Here is a 23,630-nt window from a genome sequence, read left to right on the forward strand (position 1 = left end):
TTACAAATAGCTTCTATGGTTATTCAATAGAGTAAAAAATTAAATTGTGTCAAAGAACCTTCAATAAAGGGCCCAACAACATCCATGTAGTGAGATGCCATGAGTAATGAGATAGATGTACCGTAAATGCCCCTGGGCCAAACTCTATGCTCTTTAACTATGGGGTGAATACAATTCAAGAGGGTGAGAGGAATCAGAATATACATATAATATGAAATAGATAATACTTTGAAAGCCTTAATCGATCGGTGTGGGCGTGTACCTATAGCCTTCTGTGATAAACATCTCGTCTACGTGGGGATGGGAGATATTCGACAGCAGTGGTCTTCATCCCTGGTCCTAGACTTCTACTGTACAGAGCTTGAGAACCACTATTCATTTGAACCAGATGTGTTGGAAGAGAGAAACATCTCAAACATACACTGGACCATGAGGACCAGGGCTGAAGACAACAGTATTCATTTGGATTAACTGAATCCATCAAACATCTCTTAATAGTTCCGCCATAAGGTCCCCGTGTTTTAGTTTTTTTTTTTGGGGGGGGGGGGGACGTAGAATATATATCATCACATTTTATTATATCTGTGTACTATGGATAAGTATATCTTGTTTATTTTCATTCATGTATTTGTTGCAGTTGATCACCATCATTGTGTTTGTAATTCATTCCAATTAAGTCATTTGTTCACTTGTGAATTCCCCATCATTTAGGTAATAAAAAACTGGATAACTGCGCATGTCAAGCCCCGCTATCTCTCCACAAGCTTGTAGAAAGGTCCAGAGTCATCTAGAACAGTCCTAATCTCGCGATAGATTTCTCCTCCTCGCCAAACCACCTTGCGTTTGTGCTTGGTCAAACACCGGTGTACCACCGCTCAACCAGGATTCCGTAGTCACAATTCTGTGGATTATGAGTCGCATTAGCCAGATACCTTTGTTATAGCTAGCTGACTGTCTTCATTCATTCGCTCTTTTTACATCTCACAATAACTAGACGATAATTTTCCTTTTAAATAGTTATTTACGGCAAGACTTAAGCAGTTGAAATACGGCACTGTGAAATATGTCAGTGGTGGGATTTGATGTGGGCTTTCAGAGCTGCTATGTTGCTGTAGCCCGAGCTGGAGGAATTGAGACGGTAGCCAACGAGTACAGCGACCGATCCACACCGTAAGTTTATTTGTGATTTTGTTCAGATTAGGAAATAATCATATGGCCTTAAATAAATAAAATACCAACTTTTTTTTTAGAACGGCCGTTTTCAGCCAGTCAGTCTTTTGCGGCCTTGGGGTGTGAGTAGCTTGTGCTAATACTTTAGGCTAGCTAGCTTTCTTAGCCTAGCAATCCAGTGACTTAGCTACCCGCTAGCTAAATCAGTGGCTTGTGAGGGGTGTTAAATCGTGCACGTGAAATAAATGTTAGCCACCTATCCCCGTAGTCTGGCTATGCATTACCCATTCTTTGTAGCCACGAGGGTTGTGAACATTACAGCTAAATCTCGAAAGTATGTAGATTGATTGATAAACTATAATTTAGCATGTCACTAAGCACGCAACTAAAGCTAGCAAGCGAGCGAAATCTCGTTTACCTAGGGGTGAGCTTGTGAAGTAGACAGTTAGCTAGACAGTGAACTGAGTCGCTTTGCCATTGGTAGCTATAGCCTGTGACGACAACATCCAATCACCAGTTGGAATATTCTAGCAATTTTGCAGTGCGTAAACCTAGCTTCAAGATGTAGCCGACGACTCCAGTGTATGAAAGGGGGAGGGGTTAAATCGTTCAGTTAGTCTACCTCTAAATATTTAAATAATGGTAAACTACGGTGATAGGAATAGTGTTCCTTTTCGTTTTGTCATAATCCTGAAACATGAATCGGGCTTATTCGCCTATGTATTTGAAAAAAGTTTTTAGATTGTGTCCATAACGGATTGCATACGTTGTACTAATCACCTGCTTTTCAAATGACCTCTCTTTGACATCACCAACTGTTGACATCAATATAGTTGTGGGGGCTTTTTTCCAGGACATCTGTGTCCAACAGTGATGAGAGACTAAATGCTCCTGGGATGTGCATGTATTTGGCATGCGTTCTGTATCGTTCATTGAAAGTGAATACATGTATTTACTGTATTCAAGTGCAATGTGGACTAAATAGGCGTCAATGAATGTGTTTGTCGTTCTTCTCCAAATTCTATATAATAAAAAATTGGTTTGCCCTATGCGTTAAATCCATGCATTCAAGCAATTGGTAAAATATATCTATTAACAATTAACCTAGCTGAATTTGGATAATTTATAACACATTCCTCCAGTTTTCCTCAAAGTTGAATATATGTAATATGTAACTGTAGGTTTTCTATGTACTAATGGTCTTAGGTACAGTACTATTGTAAGCAGTCTATTGATCTACTTACAATACTTATTGTGAGGATAACCTCTGATTACACAGTCACTGTACTATTACACTAATTGAACATTGCCTAGTAGCTCATCTCTGTAAAGAGGAAGCTTGTAACACATTGCTTTTTGGGGTTACAGAGCATGTGTGTCATTTGGACCGCGAAATCGGTCAATAGGAGCAGCAGCCAAAAGCCAGGTACGTTGTGCACCCGTTGTACTATCTCCTCACACATAAAAAAATGCTGTGCAAATTGATCATGTATCAATGATCCCCCTCTCTCCCCATGAAAGGTTGTATCCAACTGTACAAACACAGTTCAGGGCTTCAAACGATTCCATGGCAGGGCGTTCACGGATCCGTACATCCAGTCATCCAAGCCCAACGTGGTTTATGACCTCGCCCAGATGCCCTCTGGGACAACTGGTATTAAGGTACATTTGAAAGTTTTGAGGAGATATCATACACACAGGAATATGCCGGATATGGATGTTCCATTGTAAAGCTGTTTTGCTATGTTATTAGACGTTGTGGAGGTTTTTCTTTGCGTCAAAACAGCCCTCTTCAATTCCGTCCCTAGGTGAGGTACATGGAGGAGGAGAAGGTCTTCAGCATTGAACAAGTGACTGGCATGCTGCTGACCAAACTGAAGGAGACTGCTGAGAGCGCCCTGAAGAAACCTGTCGCTGACTGTGTCATATCTGTAAGCACGCTTTTCCGACCACACTTACCAGCGGTGGTGCTAAATTGTTTTCAAATGATAGAACAGCTATTGGTTTTAGTAAAAAAAAAAAGAAAAAAAGAAGCTATGTCATCAAAATGTATGCTCTCATGTGGGTAATTGATGTTGCAAAGATTCTACTATCACAGTATCAGTCAAAGTGAAGAGTCCCTGCAGTTGGTCTTAGGGCCCTGAAATAGCCCTTTAAGGCTCAAGTTTGTGGTGCACAGTGGTGATTCTATGGCTCTTTATCTCCAGGTGCCCAGCTTCTTCACTGATGCAGAGCGCAGGTCTGTCATAGATGCAGCTCAAATCGCTGGGCTCAACTGCCTACGACTTATGAACGAGACCACTGCGGGTTCGTAGCAACAATGCGTCACGATTGACACAGAGAAATGCTAGGACATGCTTTTCTTGATCTGCACATTTGTGATGAAATGCACTTGCATCATTTTAATCTTGTCATCTTTCCGGTTTTGCGTCCTGTTTTGTACGCGTCTTGCAGTTACACTGGCATATGGGATCTATAAACAGGACCTCCCTGCCCCTGAGGAGAAGCCCAGGACCGTGGTGTTTGTCGATGTGGGCCACTCTGCCTATCAGGTCTCAGTCTGTGCTTTCAACAAAGGAAAGCTCAAGGTTGGTTGTGCCCCTTTAGTTCACTGATGCCAGTACAGGGAAGAACAATCAACATGCTGTTGGCTTTGTTTACATTCAACAGCCTGGTCTGACCTAGGCTTTGGTGTCGATTTTTTTTTTTAAATAGTTATAGTTTTCATTAAGAGTTAATTTTTTATTTATTTTTTATTAAGAGTTAAATAGTTTGAGTTGTGATAGTTGACAGACCAGCCAAGTATTTGACTTATGTTTATATTGTCAACCCATCGACCGAACATTTTTATTGTCATCCCAGATTCTAGCCACTGCTTTTGACTCCGAGTTGGGAGGCAAGGCCTTTGACGAGTTCCTTGTGAACCATTTCTGCGAGGAGTTTGCCAAGAAATACAAGTTGGACGTGAAGACCAAGCCCAAAGCTCTGGTCCGCCTCTACCAGGAGTGCGAGAAGCTCAAGAAGCTGATGAGTGCCAACTGTTCTGATCTGCCCCTCAACATCGAGTGCTTCATGAACGACATTGATGTCTCCGCAAAACTCAACAGGTACCACCCACAACCCCAGACCTTTCATAGTACTTGGGACGTTGCTGACATTTAAATGAACCACTAGTCCCACATGCACCTTTTGTAGGTCTGACTATTTGAGGTCTTCAACCCTGGTCCTCAGGGACCCCCTGTCCTGCACATTTCCCTGCTCCAACACACCTGATTCAAATGAATGGTTCGTTATCTAGTTATGCAGAAGCCTACTAACAACCATTCATTTGAATCAGATGTGTTGGAACAAGGAAACATCTAAAACATGCAGGACAGGGGGTACTTGAGGACCAGGGTTCAGAACCACTGTTCTAATCCATCCCATCCCTGCTGAGGTCCCAGGAACAGAAGGCTGCTTCTTGTTACATTCTGGCTGCTGTCCTACCATGTGATAGGAAGTGTTTTGAATCTGTGTAATCTGGCCGTCATGATTCAAGCAGCTGTTTGTGAGCACTGTGCCTAATAATATCCCGGTGACCGTGTCGTGGCAGGGGCCAGTTTGAGGAGATGTGTGCAGGGCTGCTGGCCAGAGTGGAGGCTCCGCTCCGCAGTGTCATGGAGCAAACGAGTGAGTAGCCGCGTTGTTAACAGTAACAAGAGTATACCCTCGGCAACGCGCCACTTTAGTCATGCCTCCCGGTGACTATTCAAACTACATTTAACACTCACTAATTGTATTGCCACATTGTATCTCCAAAACGGTTGTTTCTGCTGTGTTGGGAAAAGGAAGGATGTTTTTTATTTTTTTTCAAACATCAACCTGCATCATCTGACTAAAATCTTTCCTGTTTCCTGTCCAGAGCTGAAGAAGGAAGACATCTATGCGGTAGAGATTGTTGGCGGAGCCTCCAGGATTCCGGCCATCAAAGAGAGGGTCAGCAAATTCTTTGGGAAGGAGCTCAGCACGACTCTAAACGCAGACGAGGCGGTCGCAAGAGGATGCGCTCTGCAGGTACTTAACGCCACACCGTGTCCCATCCAAACTCCTTCTAGGTCGGAGGGGGGTCAGCAGTATGCTTTTGCAATACCCACTGAACTGTAGCGTCATTCGTATAACAGCTGGTGTGTGTGTGTGGTGCAGAGGGGTTGAGAGCAGACAAGGGGACATCATTGACCGTGTTGTGCTTAATGCCATTCCCCCTTCCTCATGTTCTCTCCCCAGTGTGCCATCCTGTCCCCAGCCTTCAAAGTGCGCGAGTTCTCCATCACGGACGTGACCCCCTACCCCATCTCCCTGAAGTGGAACTCAGCCGCGGAGGAGGGACTGAGGTAAGAGCTCCGACCACAGGAAGACGTCCCAGTCTAGGAAACACCAGGGACGCTGAATGCCCTACTGACCTTCAATACTAAACACAACTTTATCGTCTCAGCTGACCGATCAACTGTTGTTGTTGTTTTTTTGTTGTTGGTCTCTTCCAATCAAGTGATTGTGAGGTGTTCCCAAAGAACCATGCAGCACCCTTCTCCAAAGTGTTGACCTTCTACCGGAGGGAGCCTTTCACCCTGGATGCATACTACAACACCCCCAAAGAGCTGCCCTACCCGGACCCCACAATAGGTACCATTAGTCTCTGCAGCCTGGTAGGCTAGCGTGTATCTGTGTTCCACTTGGCGGTGATCATGTAACTACTAAAGCAATGGCTCGTAACGTAGCTTTCGGTGATGCCCTGCCTGCTCTGTATATCTAATCCCGTTTCCCTCCAGGGCAATTTATGATCCAGAACGTGGTTCCTCAAGCCTCTGGCGAGAGTTCCAAGGTCAAGGTGAAGGTTCGGATCAACGTCCACGGGGTGTTCAGCGTGTCCAGCGCCTCCCTGGTGGAGGTCCTCAAGCCTGCCGAGGGGGAGGAGCCTATGGAGACGGAGCCGGCTGCCAAGGAGGAGGAGGTTTGTGTGGGTGATTTGTTGGTTGGCTGAGTGCAAACTTGTTACTCTGAAAAACAATAGCAAGTATGCACACTTTACCCATTCGAGGAAAAAATGACACAACTCTTGTGTATTCAGTGAAAAGGTATAAAAACAAAAACAAATTAACATTCATGTAATAAAAGTAATTCATCAGTTATTATCCAAAGGCAGGAAGTAAGGATATACTTGGTCTCAGGGCCAGCTAACAAAATGTATCATGGTTCCTCTCACCTTTCCAGAGTAAGATGCAGGTTGACCATGATCAACAGAAAGCCCAGGGTGACAACCAGAAAGAAAATGGAGACAAGAAGTCTGAGACTGAAGACATGGAGGTAAGCGGTCATGTCATCAGCCTTTGGACCTCTTCAGAGACTCAAAATGTGCAGGGTCTACTCTACACTATCCCAGCCAGATGTCTGCAGGACTTAAAGTAAACCGAGAGAGCCGGGTGCTTGTTTCGGCACGTTTTGCTCGAGGAAGTTACTATATGCTAGTAGCGGTAAGAAAGTGCTTGCCACAACGTTGCCGGAAGCAACTGTTACAGCCGACACACCGTTGTCTATGACTGACCGTGTCTGCGCCTTAAAAATACGTGCACATTTATTGCGGAACATGACTTGTCATTCACAATTATACATGTGGAAACATCCAAACACTGAAGGTTTGGGGAAAACCTTGCATGAAAGATATTGATTGTTTGTAAGCTTTGGATACGAGACCATTGGAGCTGTCATAGTGTAATAGTTTATAGAGACAGCAGACTGTCCACTGCTCATTGAGAGTCGTCTTCTTTCCCCTCAGACGACCACAGAGGACGCCAAACAGGAGAAGAAGACAGACCAGCCTCCACAGGCCAAGAAGCCCAAAGTGAAAACAAAGATTGTCGAGCTGCCAATCGACAACAGCCTGCACTGGCAGCTAGCCAACGACACGCTCAATCTGTTTGTAGAGAGTGAGGTAATGTTCCAAGACGGCTCGGAACCACAACCAGTCCCCAGAACTCGCCTATTTCTTTCCCAATGACCTCATGCCTTTTGGGGCCCCTAGCCCAGTACAAATTTGAACAGTTGACTTTAGGCTTGTGTTGCCCGAACGCGCCACAGAAGTGGATATGGTGATGGGGCAAGGGTGTAAATGTGCATTTCATATTTGCGTGCAGGGCAAGATGATCATGCAGGACAAGCTGGAGAAGGAGAGGAACGACGCCAAGAACAACGTGGAGGAGTACGTGTACGAGATGAGGGGCAAGCTGCACGGAGCGCTGGAGAAGTTTGTCGGAGAGGCGGTGAGTACACGCCGGGGGTGAACGCCTCCTCTGGGGGGGGCACGCGCCCACACCCGCTCCACCAACACAGCAGGGGCTCCCTTCGCTCGTTTTGCTCTGTTTCTCCTCCAATCCAAAGGTGTTGGATACCGTAGGTGGGGGGGAATAACAGCGATTTCTTCTCCCTCTCGCAACGCAGGACCGAGACACGTTTTCTCTAAAGCTGGAGGACACAGAGAACTGGCTGTATGAAGACGGCGAGGACCAACAGAAACAAGTTTACATCGACAAACTGGCCGAGCTCAAGGTAACCGCAAACAACGACCTTCCCCCCTACGCTAGCCTACGCTAGCGCGGGCAGAGCGCCGACTGACCCTCCGGTGTGTCTCCCACAGAAACTGGGCCAGCCCATCCAGGACAGGTACATTGAGGCAGAGGAGAGACCAAAAGCGTTTGACCAGTTGGGCAAACAGATCCAGCAGTACATGAAAGTTGTCGAGGCATACAAGACAAAGGTAATGGTGAAGTCCTGTTGTTACGCCCATGTGTTTCCATGACGCTCTGATGGCTGTGTTCCAACCCTGACGGATGTCGCCGTGTGCTTTGTGCGTGTCAGGAGGAACTATACGATCATCTTGATGAGGCCGATGTGGACAAGGTGGACAAGCTGGCTAGTGATGCCATGATCTGGATGAACAGCAAAATGAACCAGCAGAGCAAACAGAACCTGACCCTGGAACCTGCGGTGAAAGTCACAGAGATCCAGGCCAAGATCAAGGTAGCTATGATGGCTTGTTGGCCGACGATCCGCCCATTGAGAAATACTTCTCTAACGGAACGTTGTGGTCTCCCTACATATAGAGGGCACCTTACATCAGCCCCTTCAAACCTGAATCCGTTTGAAACATGGTTCTCTATTCCTCCCCCCCCCCCCCCCCCCCCCATCTCGTTCCAGGAGCTCTTCTCCGCCTGCAACCCCGTGGTCTCCAAACCCAAGCCCAAAGTGGAGCCTCCCAAGGAGGAGAAGGGGGAGCAGAACGGCCCGGTGAACGGACAGGAAGACCCGGACGCCCAGCCGGGCAGCCCGGAGAAGACCCCCGCGGCGGCAGACACGGCCCATCCAGAGACTGCTGAGAAGAAGCTGCCCGAGATGGACATTGACTAACTTCCTCTGCTGCAAGCCACACCTCCTCCCTCAGCCACACCTCCATCCCTCAGCCACACCTCCTCCCTCAGCCACACCTCCTCCCTTAGCCACACCCCCTCCCTCAGCCACACCCCCTCCCTCAGCCACACCCCCTCCCTCAGCCACACCCCCTCCCTCAGCCACACCCTCCTCCCTCAGCCACACCCCCTCCCTGAGCCACACCTCCCTCAGCCATCCCTCCATCCCCTCCCTCTCTTCATGCCTCTCCCAGCCTCACTCCATCTGAGATTGTTGTTGTTTATAGCCACTCTTTTTGTCGGGTCAGACTACTCCTGATGCATACATATGCTCAACAATCGGCCTATCTGGCATGTTTAAATCCTTTTTGTTAAGGCTTTTTCAGAAAGAAAGAAAAAAAAAAGATGCATATTGATCAGCCTGTTTGACATGCGTCGTGAGCGCAGGATGAAACCGTTGCTTTCTCTGTGTCACTTGGATGGCTGTTCTGTAAAGATTGTTATTCAGCATCTCCTAAACCCACTTCCACAAAGAATGTCATGCAAGGACCGAAAGGGAGACGCAGGATTTTGTTTGCGGGAAATGTTTAGTAGAGTTACTGCTGTTGATACAGTTATGGTTGTTGCCCATTACCTGTCATTACGGTGCGTTTGTTTCAAAATATATATATAATAAACTGAAACAACTGGATTGATTTTATGATGGGAGAGAGAAGAGGGATAGTTTACTGAGTGTGTTAGGGGCACATGCATCTGGTCCACTGTCTTGACTTAGATATGATTTAACAGTCATGCAGTATTTACATGTAAGGCTTTTCTCATTCGGAAGCTATTGTCTGTAGGTTGTTCCATGGTATAGCCTTGTTTTGTTTTTCTACTCTACAACAGTGGGAATGGTGATGAGCAATTTGTTGCTGTGTTACCACTCGCCGGAAATTAAAATAAATCAGACATGGTGTCGATGGGAAGATTATTGAATGCTTTCTGGAGAAAATGTGCAATGTGAGCTAATGAATGTCACATGTAATGGATATAGCCCTGATTAGTTACACATGACCAGCAGTTACCACTAGAGGGCCTTGTCCCTTCATCACAATTTCACAAGATGGAGGAAACTGTTAGCCTGGCTGCCAGCCCAACTTCTCCCCGCCCACAAAAAATTGGGTCGGGAAGTTGGGTCTGGAGGGTCTCATATTGGTGAACAACTACAGAAAACCAGAATCTGGGCGTACCAATGAAATTGCCAGGGCGGGCTTTATACGATGATGGACAGATGATCAACAGTAACGTAATCACCCACGTCACAAAAGAGCGCTTAAGTTGAATTCGTTTTGAACAAACAACATATTACGTTGCTCTGATTGGTTGTAGGTCTATCCAATTGAGCGAAGAGGCATTTGTTTTCCAGGCTCGTTTGAAACACGCCCTGTTGTCAAAGCGCAACAGAGAATTCTCAGACTCATATTCTGACTAGAATTATGAGTATGACAACGTCAGGCTAGGAAACTGTGCACTCACTCCCACAAACACCTTAGTGTTACCTCTGCTCCCACACTACACTCTGGCTCCATATTCAACACTGTTAACTAGCTTCTGTGTAGGTTCTAGCCCTTCACATGCTTTCTGCTTCCTTGTGATTTAAAGAGATGGGATCATTTTAGTCTACAAAGGTCTGTATAAAAAAATAAAATACAAATTCCATTGAACCCACTACTGGAAGAGCAAGCAGCAGAGACGTGATGTGAGGGACAGGTATTTGACTGATCTCCCATGTTCCTTTCAGCCACTAGATGTCCACACTTCCCAACTGATGGAACCTGATGTAGGTGGAAACAATGTCCAGTTTGATATAAACAATTTGACATTTTGTTGTGTTGCTGTTAGATACCGAACAGTAAGAGTAGAAATGGTTAACGGCATAGGCCAAACAGCAGCAACTTGACAGGTATGATGTAGAAGGCCCTATATGTATTGTTCATACAGACATCCTAATAGAAACATACATTTATAGCCGGCTAAAAAGTACCAATGAATCGGTGAGTACAAACATACAAATTTTGTTGACGGGATAGAATGCCGTGCTGGTTAGTACTGTGCATCTGATTGTGGGATGTTCTTCAAAATGAATGCACTCATTTTGGAGGCAGCGATCATGTGATTTATTTAATGTAATTCAGAATATAAAATCATAATATACAGTTGCTGATGCACGATACGTTTTTAGGCCATATTTGTATGACATCAGAATAGTTTGGTACAGTGAGGATCAAGCCTCCTTCTTTCTGCTAAACAAAGTCGTCTCTAGCCGACCCTACACGTAATTGAAGTACTTGGTATTTTACCATTGATTAATTATTTTTATGGTAACTAGTGACTGATAACATTTTTAGGAATACTATAATTGCCACATTCAAAATATTGGAATAGGAATGGGAAATTGAATCATTTTAGTGTTTTTTGCAAGCGAGTACAAATGAAGTTCAGTCATTGGTTCTTATTGTACCATTGCTTTTCGGAATGACACTTGGAGTCACAATTTTAACTCCAACTGGTCTATTTCCATCGGAGCTTAAGATCAGTAAGTGGCTTACTGTAATCAGACAAAGACCTTTAATGTGCAGCCTTCCCAATTAGATGCACTTTTACATCATTCACTGTCAGGTGGACAACAATAGGCCACTATTGTTCATTCTTCCAGGTAGGACATGCAACATAGGCTTGTGCCCCACCTTGGCCTAATGACGTTTACTTTGAGCCAGTAAGTCAGGGCTTAAGGACCACTCTGGGTTCATGACCTGTATTAATGCTTTATGTCACAAACTAATAGGCCATCTATGCTTTCGGGGAGATCACATAATTGTGGTCAAACATGGGTGGTCTAGGATTGTCAGTGTCTTCACCTGACCAGAGTTCATCTGGTCAAATGGACTCACACACAATGTAAGTGATTTCTAAGCGAGCCCTTCTGCGCTCCATAGGCAGACTCCATTCTTAACAAATGCAATACACTTAAGACATATAAAGCTTTTGGGCAATGTTTCAGTGTTTAAATAGGAAGGCCTAAGGCCTAGGATTTCCTTCAGGAGTGAATGGAGTGGATGTTTAGGCCATTGTTCTAGAGCACCAAAAACGGAATATGTTCAATCCAATTACTATTGACCAGATATAGCAGGCTAGTGAAGTTACGAGAGTTAACGTAATCTTGAGTAAACAATTGGGATTACAAGCAGAACACTTGGTCCGGATTACTTTTGTATTCATAAATTTGAAAGTAATCTCGCTAAGGTGTTGTAGGCTTGGTGATTTACATAGGCTCTAAATAGCCAACCTGTTTACATGTCAGTTGTTGACACATTCTTGAGTAACAGTTCAGATATGACCCGGAGTCCTCCGTCGGAAATGAACTGGGAGACTAATCTCATCGGGTCATAATGCCAAAGATAGCCAGTCTTGGGAAGAAACCCAAAGCCACCAGGAAAGCCCTCAAGCTTTATCACGTGAAACGCACGTAAGTCAGAAATGGCCGCTTGTCAACCTCGACATTCTCGACAACCTGGTCCGTTCCTCAGCTTTATAAAATGTCAACCCTAATTCTGGGTGTTTCCACCCAAGGATGTTCTCTGCATGTTTGGGTTGAATGTTCGAGACTGATGATCATTAAGCCAATTGTGATCCCCTTGTTGGCATGTGGTGACTAGATTAAGCCCGGATCGATTTAGGTGATGTTCCTTGCACTAACTTACGTCAAATTCCAGCGTGGCATGTGCTTATACTGCAGGAGGTGCCAAGTGCTTCAAAGTTAGCAGTCTGGCCTTACATGTTAGGTAGTAGCCTACAGATGGATGAGAAACTCAACTACTGAAATGAGTAGCATTGAATATAAGAAGAAGAGAAATGAGTTCAATAGGTTATCAATGACAGATTACATTTATGAAACCTACATATTTAGACAACAAGGTCTCTGGCTATATATAGCCCCAAAACACAGCCTGTCACTGAATCTTGGATCACCTGCTTTGGTTACAATGCCTAGTAGTGGTATTTTAAAGCCCTTTGTAGTCCAAAAACGCTGTCTGCTAATTGATTAATTGGATTGTGAGGCAGACAACGGCCTTTACATGGAGCCAGTAAATCCGGGGGAGGGAGCAGAGGTCTGGGTATAAAGCCTGATGTCAACAGTCAGAGGCTGTACTCCCTGATACTCACTACCTGCCTGAAATCCGTGGAGCAGCTGGGACTCATCCAATCAGGAAAAGGTAAGACGGCAGCCAACATCCAGGAGAGCGTGCAGAGAAAATTACATCTAAATTACATGGTTAAAACCATACTATGTTGCAGGTTGGGGATATGGTTTGAAGTACATTAGGCTGGTCACGCTTGCATAGCAGTGAAAGTAACATTGCAGTTTCTTTCAGGTATTGGAAAAATGTCAATAACGATTTTTACACCTGTTATTACCTTCTTCTTGCATCATGGGCTGCTATTAAGTATATAGGCAGCATTCTGGATCTATGCACACAATGGTTTTTAGAAAAGATTGGATTTGCTGTCAAGTAGTGTGGCTTTTGCACTGCTGACGCCTATCAGTCAGCTTTAACACCTTTTAAATGAATTACTCTGCATGGATTACTTTCTCGTACAGGTCACTTATAGCAGATCAGAGTGTCGGATACTTTTTAATTGTGTTTGTTACTTAGTTCAGGGAGCACTCATTGATGAAAAACCTGAGATCAGGTTATGTTTCTTTGCCTGCACACAGTTTATTTTGAACATAAGTAGACTATAGTCTTCAAATAAACATTTAGAGCTCATTAGGTTAAATAAGCCTACTTCTAAAATGTAGTCTGTTTTGATGGTTAAATCAGGTATTTCATTCACAGTTTGCATTATGTTGGTCGGACATTTCCTGCCATGGTCCCAGGTCTCTCTCCGTGGTGCTGATTTCACACTTCTGATTGGAGGTCTAAACCCGCGAGTAAAGATTTTTGTTCGAGAATAATTCTTCTCTTTTCTACAACTGGCCAATTTGAATGAAAACATAAGTTTTTACCATGACCTCTTTATGCATTTAATTAATTTGACTAACTTAAATGAATGGAGTATGACATAGCTACTGGACCAATCCGTTGCAGGTATCTTGATAGGCTTGTTAGACAGCTAATCTTTAGGATGAGCGCTGCTAGTAGTAGCGGCGTTACAGAGGAATAATCCTTGCGAGGAGATTAGGCTGCGGAGAACTAACTACTAACTAACTAAAATGCGGTAATCCCATTCCACATAATTAGTCCTGCCGCTCGGCTTACCTGACAACATAGATCATATCTGTGTTAGGTTTTAGGAAACGTATGCTCATTTTAATTAGACCTTTGCATCAAATCACTAATTTGAATTGTTTTTCTCCACAGAAGTAATCTGCAGGTTACGGAAACATGGCAAAGTAAGTTTAATCTCTCTGTAGCCTACAATACATGTTGATATTTCATTTCTATTGGTTAGGTATTTCGTCCTAAAGTCATGGAGGGCATTGTCTACAAACGTTCTTTCTCAATAGAAACCTATACTTCGATAAATGGAGCTTCTCAAATGAAGAGCATATGAATGGATCTCGGATATGTCATTATAAGACATTTTAGGTAGTGCTACAGAAATCAGATGAGTGGGAGTGTGTTTACTGCTGAGAGCACAGTAAAGGGAGACAGAGAGAAGTGTGCTTCCCTACCCTTCGACTCTTTCTGTTGTTTTGAGTACCCCACCCTCCTCCACGACTCCAGGGTCAAGACCTGGGCAAGCCCAAAGAGACCTTAAGAACTCCTGAAATGTAACATTGGTTGATAGGGCTATTAAAGGCTTAAATTTCAGCCAGCTGGCCAGGAGGCCTTGATTCTGCTTGGCATGCATAATCAGCTGTTTGCAAACGTGTTCCACCACTTGTGGCCACTTTACCTGAGGGACCCTTTCAATCCGGGGAGAGTTCAGGTGAATCTGTTCCACAATTAGGCTGCTCTCCACCAAAACTGTTAGGCGGATCTGCAAGATTAACCTTCTGCTCACAAGCATAGCTATTAGGGGAAACGTTTTAGTAAATTGAAATAAGAGAAGTAACAAATGACATTATTAAAACTATAAATACACTGAACACAATTTTTTTTTTTTTACTACTATGTAAAATAAATAGAAATAAAGAAAATAAAAAAAATAAATAAAATGGAAACTAGAGGAAGGTAAAAAAGGGGGCTAGCACAATGCCATCATGACTCTTCTGTCACCCACAGTGAGGATTAGACATGAACACATAATCTTGTGAAGAAACCCTCATTTAATAAGACGTTTCATCCTCCACTATTACGGATCTGAAACATATTGCAGAATGAGCAGGGTGGTGACGGTCCTGGAGATGTACGTCACTATGTCAGTTATTAACATCCCAGAGGATACTAAGTCTGCAGTGTAAGCCTGTTCCCGTATGCAATGCAGTGGTAGGGACAGCCCAGACGATCCTGGAGATTCACCCTGCCGGATTAGAGGGCAGGAGAGGAGAAGAGAGGGCAGAGGAGGTTGGAGCTTTCTACAGCCCTTTAATACCAGCAGCCCTGCCTCGTAGCGACAAAGGGCTTTACACACGCAGGCTGTTGGGTGTACGCAGGTGACAGCAACGATTTATAACCCTCAGGAAACCTTCAAATATGTTGGCTCGTCCACATCGACAGAAGACAGAACAGAAAGTGCGTGAATGAAAATTTATATTGTGGAAGAAATTGCAATTTCCTGTGTGCTTACATTATTCACTAATCAATAGAACTAGTCATTGGATACTAGTTAGTATGTTCTCATGTATACTTGCTATTAATAAGAGTAGATTGTGTCTATGTGTCAGGGTTAATAGATGTTCGAGATCAGTAGAAAGTACTGGCTAAATGTTCCTGTTCCATGACTACAAGGAGAGCTCCAACTATGAACTCTCTAGTCTGAATGGCCATGGGTTGGGAGCTGTGAATCTCTTTCTCTGGGACTGTTGTGATGTCATTACTGCCTGACTGTCACTATATATGTTTACATTCTTGTGCCCTATAAAAGATGGTCCTCCGGCTTTCAGAGCCGAGAGAGACATGATCGAGACCTAAGCCTGGTGTTGTGTTGTCATTTATTGTCAGAGGTCTGGTTTTCTCTCCCAATCTGCCGATTGATAAATACTTGATAAATCCAGAACTCAACTGAACTTCATCTGGCAGTCTTCATCTGGCAGGCATAAAAATAAATGCAGAGAAAATAAATGTCTAATGAAAGTCAACATCATGAATAGAAGTACATTTGAAAGTCCATCTCACTGTCTGGTTCTCTCTCTCTTCATCTCAGGGTTTACAAGAAGACCAGTGGAAATGGAGGAGTAAGTGATACCATGTCTGCTTGTTTGTTTCTCTAATGCTCACTTCATTAATTGCTTTATCCAAGAACTAGCATTAGAATGGGTTAGTCTCTCTTTTTAATCTTGTCTAATCAGGTTTCAGCGAGTCCAGCGTTGACCGTCTGACTCTCGTGTACTGACTTTGAACTCTGATTTGTGTTTGAACAGTTAACCCTGTACTTGGGGAAGAGAGATTTCGTTGATCACGTTGACACCATTGATCCTGTTGGTGAGTCGATCTGGACTGTTTATCTATCTACTCTGAGGACCACAGGCACACAATTGATTGTCTTTGTTACATCACATTTTCTTTCCAGATGGTGTACTGAAGATTGACCCTGCAGATCTTGGAGACAGGAAAGGTAAACTCTCTCCACAGTTTCCTTGAAGCAAACATAATTATTTTTAGAGTCAGCTTGCTCAAAGTTGGTTTTGTTTTATTGAAGCTCTGTTTAGCATATCTTAGCTAATGCAAGTAAGTATTTCTGAGGTAATTTATCAGAACCAAACCCTACCAGACCACTGTCTCACATCTCTCCGGTGCACTAAATCCACGGTACTCTCTCTTGTCACTTCCTAACCCGTACACTAACGTGTGGTGACTCTTTCCCTAGTGTGGGTGCAACTAGCATGTGCCTTCCGCTATGGCCGCGATGATCTGGATGTCATCGGCCTGTCGTTCAGGAAGGATATCTGGGTCCAGCAGGTCCAGCTGTACCCTGCAGCACACAAGCCCACCCCGACCCCCATGCATGAAACCCTGCTGAAGAAAGCCGGCGACCAGGGCCACGCCTTCTCCTTCAACGTAACACACAGGCACACGCATACTTCTCAACACACACCTTGGGGCTTTTGTATGGGACTATGCATTGGGTGTTGATGTGTTGCTGCTGTGTATTGCAGATTCCCACCAACCTGCCATGCTCAGTCACTCTGCAGCCAAACCAGGAAGACAAGGGCAAAGTACGTACTTTGACGCTTGTTCAGTTATCTATCCCAAAGTGACTCGAGGTGACATGAGGCTCACCATCTGACCCCTTTGTTCCACCTCACCCTCAGGCCTGTGGAGTGGACTTTGAGGTCAAGGCCTACATCGCCAAGGAGGCCGACAACCCCGACGAGAAGGTTGATAAGAAGTAAGTGCTGCTCTCTGCTGTCACATCACAAGCAACTGTATCCAATACCCGTAATATCTGTTTTGTCAGCTGCAGTATGCACTAGCATGAACTGATGGGGACTCTTCCTCCTCTCTGCCTTCTTTTTTACTGCCCTCCCTCCTCCCTCCTCCCTCCTCCCTCCTCCCTCCTCCCTCCCTCCTCCCTCCTCCCTCCTCCCTCCTCCCTCCTCCCTCCTCCCTCCTCCCTCCTCCCTCCTCCCTCCTCCACCTGCTAGAGACACCTGCCGTCTTATCATCCGTAAAATCCAGTTTGCTCCGGACAAGGCCACTGCAGGGCCCAAGGCCGACATCTGCAAGAGCTTCATGATGTCCGACAAGCCCGTTCACCTGGAGGCCTCTCTGGAAAAGGAGGTAAGGGCCTTGCTAGAACCTTGCCAATCCTATTTTACACAACAGAACTCACCTCACCAGCCTGCCTACAGTTCTACAGCCTTGTGAACTTTTGTTATCTGGTACTTTTGCAGGCCTATTGTGCTGTGATTTGTGTTGTGTTTTATTGTAAAACAATGTGGTGTTAACTTCAGCTCTTCTACCACGGAGACCCCATCCCTGTCAAAATCAAGATCAACAATGAGACAAACAAAACTGTGAAGAAAATCAAAATCACTGGTAAGTTGTTGAGAGGTTAGGCTAGAAATGGTTGTATGTCTGCATCTTCAAAATAATACTCATTACACTCTCTCCCTCTCCCTCTCCCTCTCCCTCTCCCTCTCCCTCTCCCTCTCCCTCTCCCTCTCCCTCTCCCTCTCCCTCTCCCTCTCCCTCTCCCTCTCCCTCTCCCTCTCTCCTCTCTCTCTCTCTCTCTCTCTCTCTCTCTCTCTCTCTCTCTCTCTCACAGTTGACCAGACCACAGATGTGGTGCTCTACTCAGCAGATAAATATACCAAGAATGTCTTTACTCAGGAGTTTGCGTGAGTTTTCGTTTTTGGTTATGACATGAGCAACATCCAAGGGGGATAGCAGCTATTCCTCAGACTGTCAATGACAGGGGCATCGCTAGCCGTTTTTTCCGGAACCTTTTGAATGTAGCCCCAAATGTTGTTTTAATATCTCAACAAAAAAAACTGTGATGTCTGAGTTTTCGTGACATGCTTTAACAGTCAAGCATGGCCTACTCAAGGTTCGATGTTAGGTCTGGGCTAAGCCCCGAATGACTGTTAACAATGACTGTCTATGCCCCTGGTCAATAAATCTCTGATTCATCCCTATTCATCATCTATTTGACGAAAAATACTGATCTCTGTTATGTGCCGCCTTTGTCCTGTAGGGAGACAGTAGATGCCAATGCCACTTTTGAAAAGGCACTGTCCATCACTCCCTCACTGGCAGACAACAAGGAGAAGACCAACCTTGCCCTGGATGGCAGGTTGAAGGATGAGGACACCAACCTGGCGTCTACCACAGTGTGAGTGTCTGAACCTCCACCTCCTCCTACACCCTCACCCCACCTCGGCTTCAACATGTTCCGCTAACCGTCATTCTCTTCTCCCCTGTGCTCCCGTCTCTCCTTTTCCTCTTTTCTCTCGAAGGCTGAGAGCCGGCATGGACAAGGAGGTTCTGGGTATCCTGGTGTCCTACAAGATCAAGGTCAACCTGATGGTGTCTGGAGGAGGGTAAGACCTGTGACCTTTGACCCCTTTTCGATCACGTGACTCTCATTGAACTGGACTAACGTGCTTGGCTCTGTGTTCTCCCCTGCAGCTTGCTTGGAGGACTCACAGCCAGGTAGGTGTCTTTACCACTGATGACATCACTCTTATCCAATCAGAGGAGAGCGTTCGCTGTGCTTCTGGTCAGACGTTCTAATCGGTTGTTTGTCTCCACAGTGACGTAACAGTGGAGCTCCCATTGGTTCTCATGCACCCCAAACCCAAAGGTAAGCTAACTGTCCACGCGTCTGGCTTTGTTGCCTGGTCTGCTTACCTTCCTACATCCCTCCCCCTGTGGCGCCATGACACTAATATTACCCTATGTCACCCCCCCTCCCCACCTCATCACTCTGCTGGCATGGACCCCTTTGAGCAGAAGTGTAAGTATAAAATAGATATCAATTACTTGCTTTATCTCCAGTATTGTCAGCATGTTTTGAAAAAAGAACTTCAGGGAAACATTTCAAAACATCTGTAATCATGATGTGTGTTAAGTGTGTGCTTAGCCTCTTGTCGTTTGTAACACTGACGACGCCTGCGCTTCTGATGTTTCTGCAGCCCCCTGGAGTAGACTCCCTTGTAGTCAGGTGAGACATGTTTTTAGTAGACACCCCACAGTACCTGGAACAGTCTGGTGAACCATGTGGATGCTTGTGTGTCTTTTTTGGCCTTTGTGCTCTTTTTTGCATCATTTACTGAGGTGTGTGAGTGACTGTTGAGTGTGTGTTACTCTGCAGATCGGATGTTACCCTGCTGGTTAATTAGACCCCCGTAGAGACAAGACAAGGAAGAGGAAGGACAGCAGAGGCAGGAGGAACCTGAAGCTTTGAGGAGAGGTCCCACACCTAGATGCAAACGGAACATTGGTTTTATCTCACACAAAGTCACGAGTCATACACGTTGATGTTGCTGTGTGTTTCTCTATTGAGTCCTGTTTGATCTTATGTGACATCTCGAACGGGGCTGTAGGAGCTAGTTGTGTCCAAATGACCTAATAGCTTTGCAGATAGAAACCCATCCATGCCCTCCCTATGTCACCTCTTATCTAGGAGGTGAAAGCTCAAAGGGTCATGACAATTCTCCCTCTTCTTAATTCCAAAGATTCCTCTAGTTCTAAAACTGTCATTATTTTCAACCAATTTTGTTTTCTGTGATATGTTTCTGTGTATGTGTATTTTTTTGACTGTTCAGTCATTGACCAAAATAAAAACATCATACATACTTCTAGAAGAGTCTTTCATGTCCTTCTCAATTGAGCCTTTTGTAGTTGTAGCACCACAATGAGGCCCACATGTCTGCAGGACATAGAGGCGCAGGACAGGAGACACTGCTGGAGAACTCTTGCTCTCTATGAAGTACGGACACTGTATCGCGTATGATCAACGTGGATGTTACATGTGAGAACTGTATTTGTCCCCTGGTTAGATGAGGGTGAAATTCAAACTCAAATTCAAAATACCAAATTGGTTGGATGATGTGTGCAAGCCCCTTCTGGCACAGAGTTAGTGTGTGCATCCCTCACATAGCTGATAATCTGTTCGTATTAGACACCTCGAAGAGCGAAGAGAGAAGCCTTCGAGTGAACAGGCTCCTCCCACCTAGTCACTCACTGACCCAAACAGGCTAACAGCCTTCCAGACACACCTTTTACATACACACATACACAACTGCTGCTACCCACAACTCGACCCCCGCCGTTCCTGTCCTGCGATTCCACATCCTAAGAGGAGGACATGAACAGACTCTCTGCTAAGGTGTCTCCAGCCCCCAGCCCCAGCCTCCTACAGCTGCCTGCACCCACAGGTGAGTGACAGGGTCCTCCGTGGTAGCCTGACGTTACATGATGTGTCCATAGCCTTTCTGTGGAAAGTTTTGTCCTTGTTTTTTGAGATGGCAGTGCTTGTGTCTGATGTTGTCTGTTCCCTTTGCTGCAGAGGATGGGCAAAGACAGAGGGATGGGGACACTGACTTTCCAGAGGGAGACCGAGGAGGAGAGGTGGAGGAGGGAGAGGCCGAAGGGGGTAAGCGAGGTTGCTGCGCCCACTGCCGGCTTCGGGCGATCCGCCGGGTGGCGTGCGGGCTGGTCCTGGGGGGTTGTGTGGCGCTGGTGTGGGCAGGAGGCACTCACAGCGCCAGGCTGGCTCTACAGCTGCTCCCAGCCCCTTTCTTTATCACCTGGTTCTGCTGCACCTGGAACCTGCTCCTTTTCCCTCTTCACTACCTGATGCATCTACTGGGAGCAGGGTCCCCACATGGGCCCACCACACACATCAGGTGAGACTGAAACCCAGTGACCTGTGGACTGAGACTCAAACTCAACCGCAGGTGAGACGACTGTACATGGGTGCCTGACAAGCTAGAGCCAACTCTTAGGACTGAGCTGCTTTATTTCAACCTGCCTACAGCAGCATTGTACCTTAATCCCCACAGCTCAGCATCAGACTGAACAAAGGATTTAACCCCCACCTGCAGCGTTGTTAAAGAAAGCTCAGTGGGAACACAGGTCAGTAGAAATAGTAGAGGGGTAAATAGACATTAGCCGTCAGAGGAATTTGAATAGAGGTCTGTAGAGACAGTAGAGGTCAGTAGAGATGTAGAGCTCAACGGGAACAGTTGAGGTCAGTAGAATTAGTGCAAAGCTCAATAATCCCAGTTGAAATACTTGATGTGTGTCGTCTGTGGTGTTGTTTTGTGATGGTTAAGGATATGTTTTGTGGTGGTGCGTTTCACGGGTGTTGTTTCCAGGCGGTATGCTGGTTTCCTTGCCGACGAGCCCCTGACGGTTCGGGGGGTGGTGAGAGGCGTCTCTCCGTTTGCGGTGCTGTGGAATCTGTCTGGCTACCTGTACCTGCTGTCTCTCAGACACATTGCCCCCGGCGATGCCTGCGCTGTTCTTTGCTGTAGTCAAGCCTTCCACTTCCTCCTTGCCTGGATTGGGTTAAACCACCACTTCATGGGAGTGAGGGTGGGAAATGTGTGTGTGTGATTGTGTACCCTGAAATACTGCATCCGCCACTCACTACTCCAGGGTGGGTGTGTGTGCCAGGGCCGTAATCGTAACATATATTGAGGGGGACACATCCCTCCCAATATTTAAATCTGGTCAAAATGTCCCCCCCAATATATTGATATGAAAATATAAATAAAATATAAGTGTGACAGGCAACCACGCACGCTATCCCAAATTATAATAAAAAATGTAATCATATTCATAACTAAATGTAAAAGGTTTTTAGGGGGGGGATCCTCAGACTCCCCAGCAGATTTCGTCCCCCCCAATGTTGACTCCATGGCTACGGCCTTGTGTGTGCTGTGTGGGAAATTGGACTCCGTAACACATTCGTAAGGATGCAAAGAAATGACCTTGAGGATCTGAAATGCTTTACTCACTGTTGTTACAGATTGTGGCCGCCATTCTCTCCATCACCGGGATTGTCATGCTGGCCTATGCAGATGGCTTCCATAGTGAATCCATCAAAGGAGTTGCTTTGGCTGTAGGCTCGGCCTCAACCTCCGCCATTTACAAGGTCCTTTTACCTTCATCCTAAACTTCCACTTGAGGCGCCTGTTGTGGACTGTTGATGAACCCGTGTGTGTGTGTGTACATTTGCAGGTGTTGTTTAGGAAGTGTGTGGGAGAGGAGCAGTCTGGTGCAGCTAGCGTGCTGCTGACCTGTGTCGGCCTTTGCAGCTGTGTGCTCCACTCCTGGGTGTGCGTGCTGCTTTACCTCACACGCGTGGAGTACTGGCCCCTCACACAGCACCTGCCCTGGGACCACCTGTGTGTGACTGCTGCTTTGCTGCTAGGTAAATCCCTCCCGCTGACGGTGTCCATCTGGTGGCCAGTTCCTTTCATCCGCACGACCGGATCACTGCTATTTATGGATGAGATGGTGAAAAGGGTTGGGTCTCCTTATTTGCTCAGGCCTTTGCTCCCCCACCAGGCTTCAACGTGCTGGTGCACCTGGGGGGTGAGCTGACCTACCCCTCCCTTCTCTCTCTGGGCATGCTGCTGAGTGTTCCTGCCAGCACAGGTGAGTTCACCACCACAACACAATCGCTGGCAGCATAGAGAGATGCAACAATGTTTTCCTGCTGCACCTCAGTGTGTGTGTGTTTGTGTCCAGGCCTAGATATCTACTTGGGGGCAGCTACTCAGCTCAGCCAGGTGAGGGTGGCGGCAGCGGGTATTATCGCCGTGGGATACCTCCTTCTGCTACTGCCCGAGCACTGGGACGAGCGCGTTCTGGGGTGGGCAGAAGGGCTGTGGCAGGGAACTTAAAAAGCAGATGAACTGGTTGTAAGGGTCCCGTATTGTCTAGCTTGGTGTGTGTGTATGTGTGTATGCATGTGAGGCGGTTGGGCATGATCGATAAAAATCAATAAATATGAAACTTTATGTGTCTTGTGTCTGTTTGTGTATGGCCTGTGTAACCTAGATGTCTCTGTGTTTCAGCTGTTCATATTTGAATATACCTTGTGTGTAACAACGTGAACAGCCCTGTGTCTCTGTATTCTACTGCATTTTTTAAATTGTTTTATTTAATGTTTTATTTCCATATATTTTTTATCTTGTTTGTTGTAAGGCCACAATTTTTCCTATGGGATGAATAAAGTACCTACTACTGTTGATGCTTGTTTAACTGATTAAACATTTCACTGTGACTACGGACGTACTGTACATAGGTGCATACTTGCTCATTAACATTATTATATTTATTGTACTTTTTCCTGGATACATTAATAAAGTTGTGGACCGTTATGTGCATGGTCCGCCCGTCCTGCAAGTGGCAGTAG

At 45.7% G+C, this 23,630-nt stretch overlaps 3 protein-coding genes across 5 annotated transcripts; all 3 read left to right on the top strand.

The window, feature by feature from the left end:
• Window positions 1-812: 812 nt before the first annotated feature.
• Window positions 813-9,574, top strand: LOC146288207 (heat shock 70 kDa protein 4-like). 2 transcript variants are annotated; one of them, XM_084697701.1, is made up of 20 exons: window positions 813-1,170; window positions 2,539-2,596; window positions 2,692-2,832; window positions 2,979-3,101; window positions 3,378-3,477; window positions 3,625-3,758; window positions 4,033-4,277; window positions 4,763-4,839; window positions 5,072-5,223; window positions 5,434-5,540; window positions 5,696-5,829; window positions 5,976-6,157; window positions 6,418-6,510; window positions 6,980-7,135; window positions 7,338-7,463; window positions 7,642-7,749; window positions 7,838-7,957; window positions 8,059-8,220; window positions 8,398-8,647; window positions 8,703-9,574. In XM_084697701.1, the coding sequence occupies exons 1-19, from the start codon at window positions 1,064-1,066 to the stop codon at window positions 8,605-8,607; spliced, it is 2,535 nt and encodes an 844-aa protein (XP_084553827.1). In that variant the 5' UTR covers window positions 813-1,063; the 3' UTR covers window positions 8,608-8,647; window positions 8,703-9,574. The 2 variants fall into 2 exon arrangements, with proteins under 2 accessions (XP_084553827.1, XP_084553826.1); XM_084697700.1 differs by having other exon boundaries at window positions 8,398-9,574.
• A 2,650-nt stretch (window positions 9,575-12,224) lies between these two features.
• arr3a (arrestin 3a, retinal (X-arrestin)) lies at window positions 12,225-20,064 on the top strand. Of its 2 annotated transcripts, XM_084697939.1 has the most exons (17): window positions 12,225-12,862; window positions 14,012-14,043; window positions 15,960-15,990; window positions 16,177-16,237; window positions 16,326-16,370; window positions 16,623-16,813; window positions 16,912-16,971; window positions 17,068-17,144; window positions 17,401-17,536; window positions 17,710-17,794; window positions 18,024-18,096; window positions 18,453-18,590; window positions 18,715-18,798; window positions 18,887-18,910; window positions 19,012-19,214; window positions 19,393-19,421; window positions 19,572-20,064. In XM_084697939.1, exons 2-17 carry the CDS (start codon window positions 14,036-14,038, stop codon window positions 19,593-19,595), a joined length of 1,269 nt encoding a protein of 422 aa, XP_084554065.1. In that variant the 5' UTR covers window positions 12,225-12,862; window positions 14,012-14,035; the 3' UTR covers window positions 19,596-20,064. The 2 variants fall into 2 exon arrangements, with proteins under 2 accessions (XP_084554065.1, XP_084554064.1); XM_084697938.1 differs by lacking the exon at window positions 12,225-12,862 and having other exon boundaries at window positions 13,349-14,043.
• A 503-nt stretch (window positions 20,065-20,567) lies between these two features.
• LOC146288209 (solute carrier family 35 member F4) lies at window positions 20,568-23,115 on the top strand. The gene is made up of 7 exons (XM_084698744.1): window positions 20,568-20,637; window positions 20,769-21,108; window positions 21,580-21,799; window positions 22,236-22,361; window positions 22,448-22,640; window positions 22,778-22,867; window positions 22,961-23,115. Exons 1-7 carry the CDS (start codon window positions 20,568-20,570, stop codon window positions 23,113-23,115), a joined length of 1,194 nt encoding a protein of 397 aa, XP_084554870.1.
• The last annotated feature ends 515 nt before the right edge of the window (window positions 23,116-23,630 follow it).

This window comes from Hypomesus nipponensis, chromosome 5 (genome assembly GCF_054491055.1).
Source record: "Hypomesus nipponensis isolate SF chromosome 5, ASM5449105v1, whole genome shotgun sequence".
In the NCBI taxonomy this organism is placed as follows: domain Eukaryota; kingdom Metazoa; phylum Chordata; class Actinopteri; order Osmeriformes; family Osmeridae; genus Hypomesus; species Hypomesus nipponensis.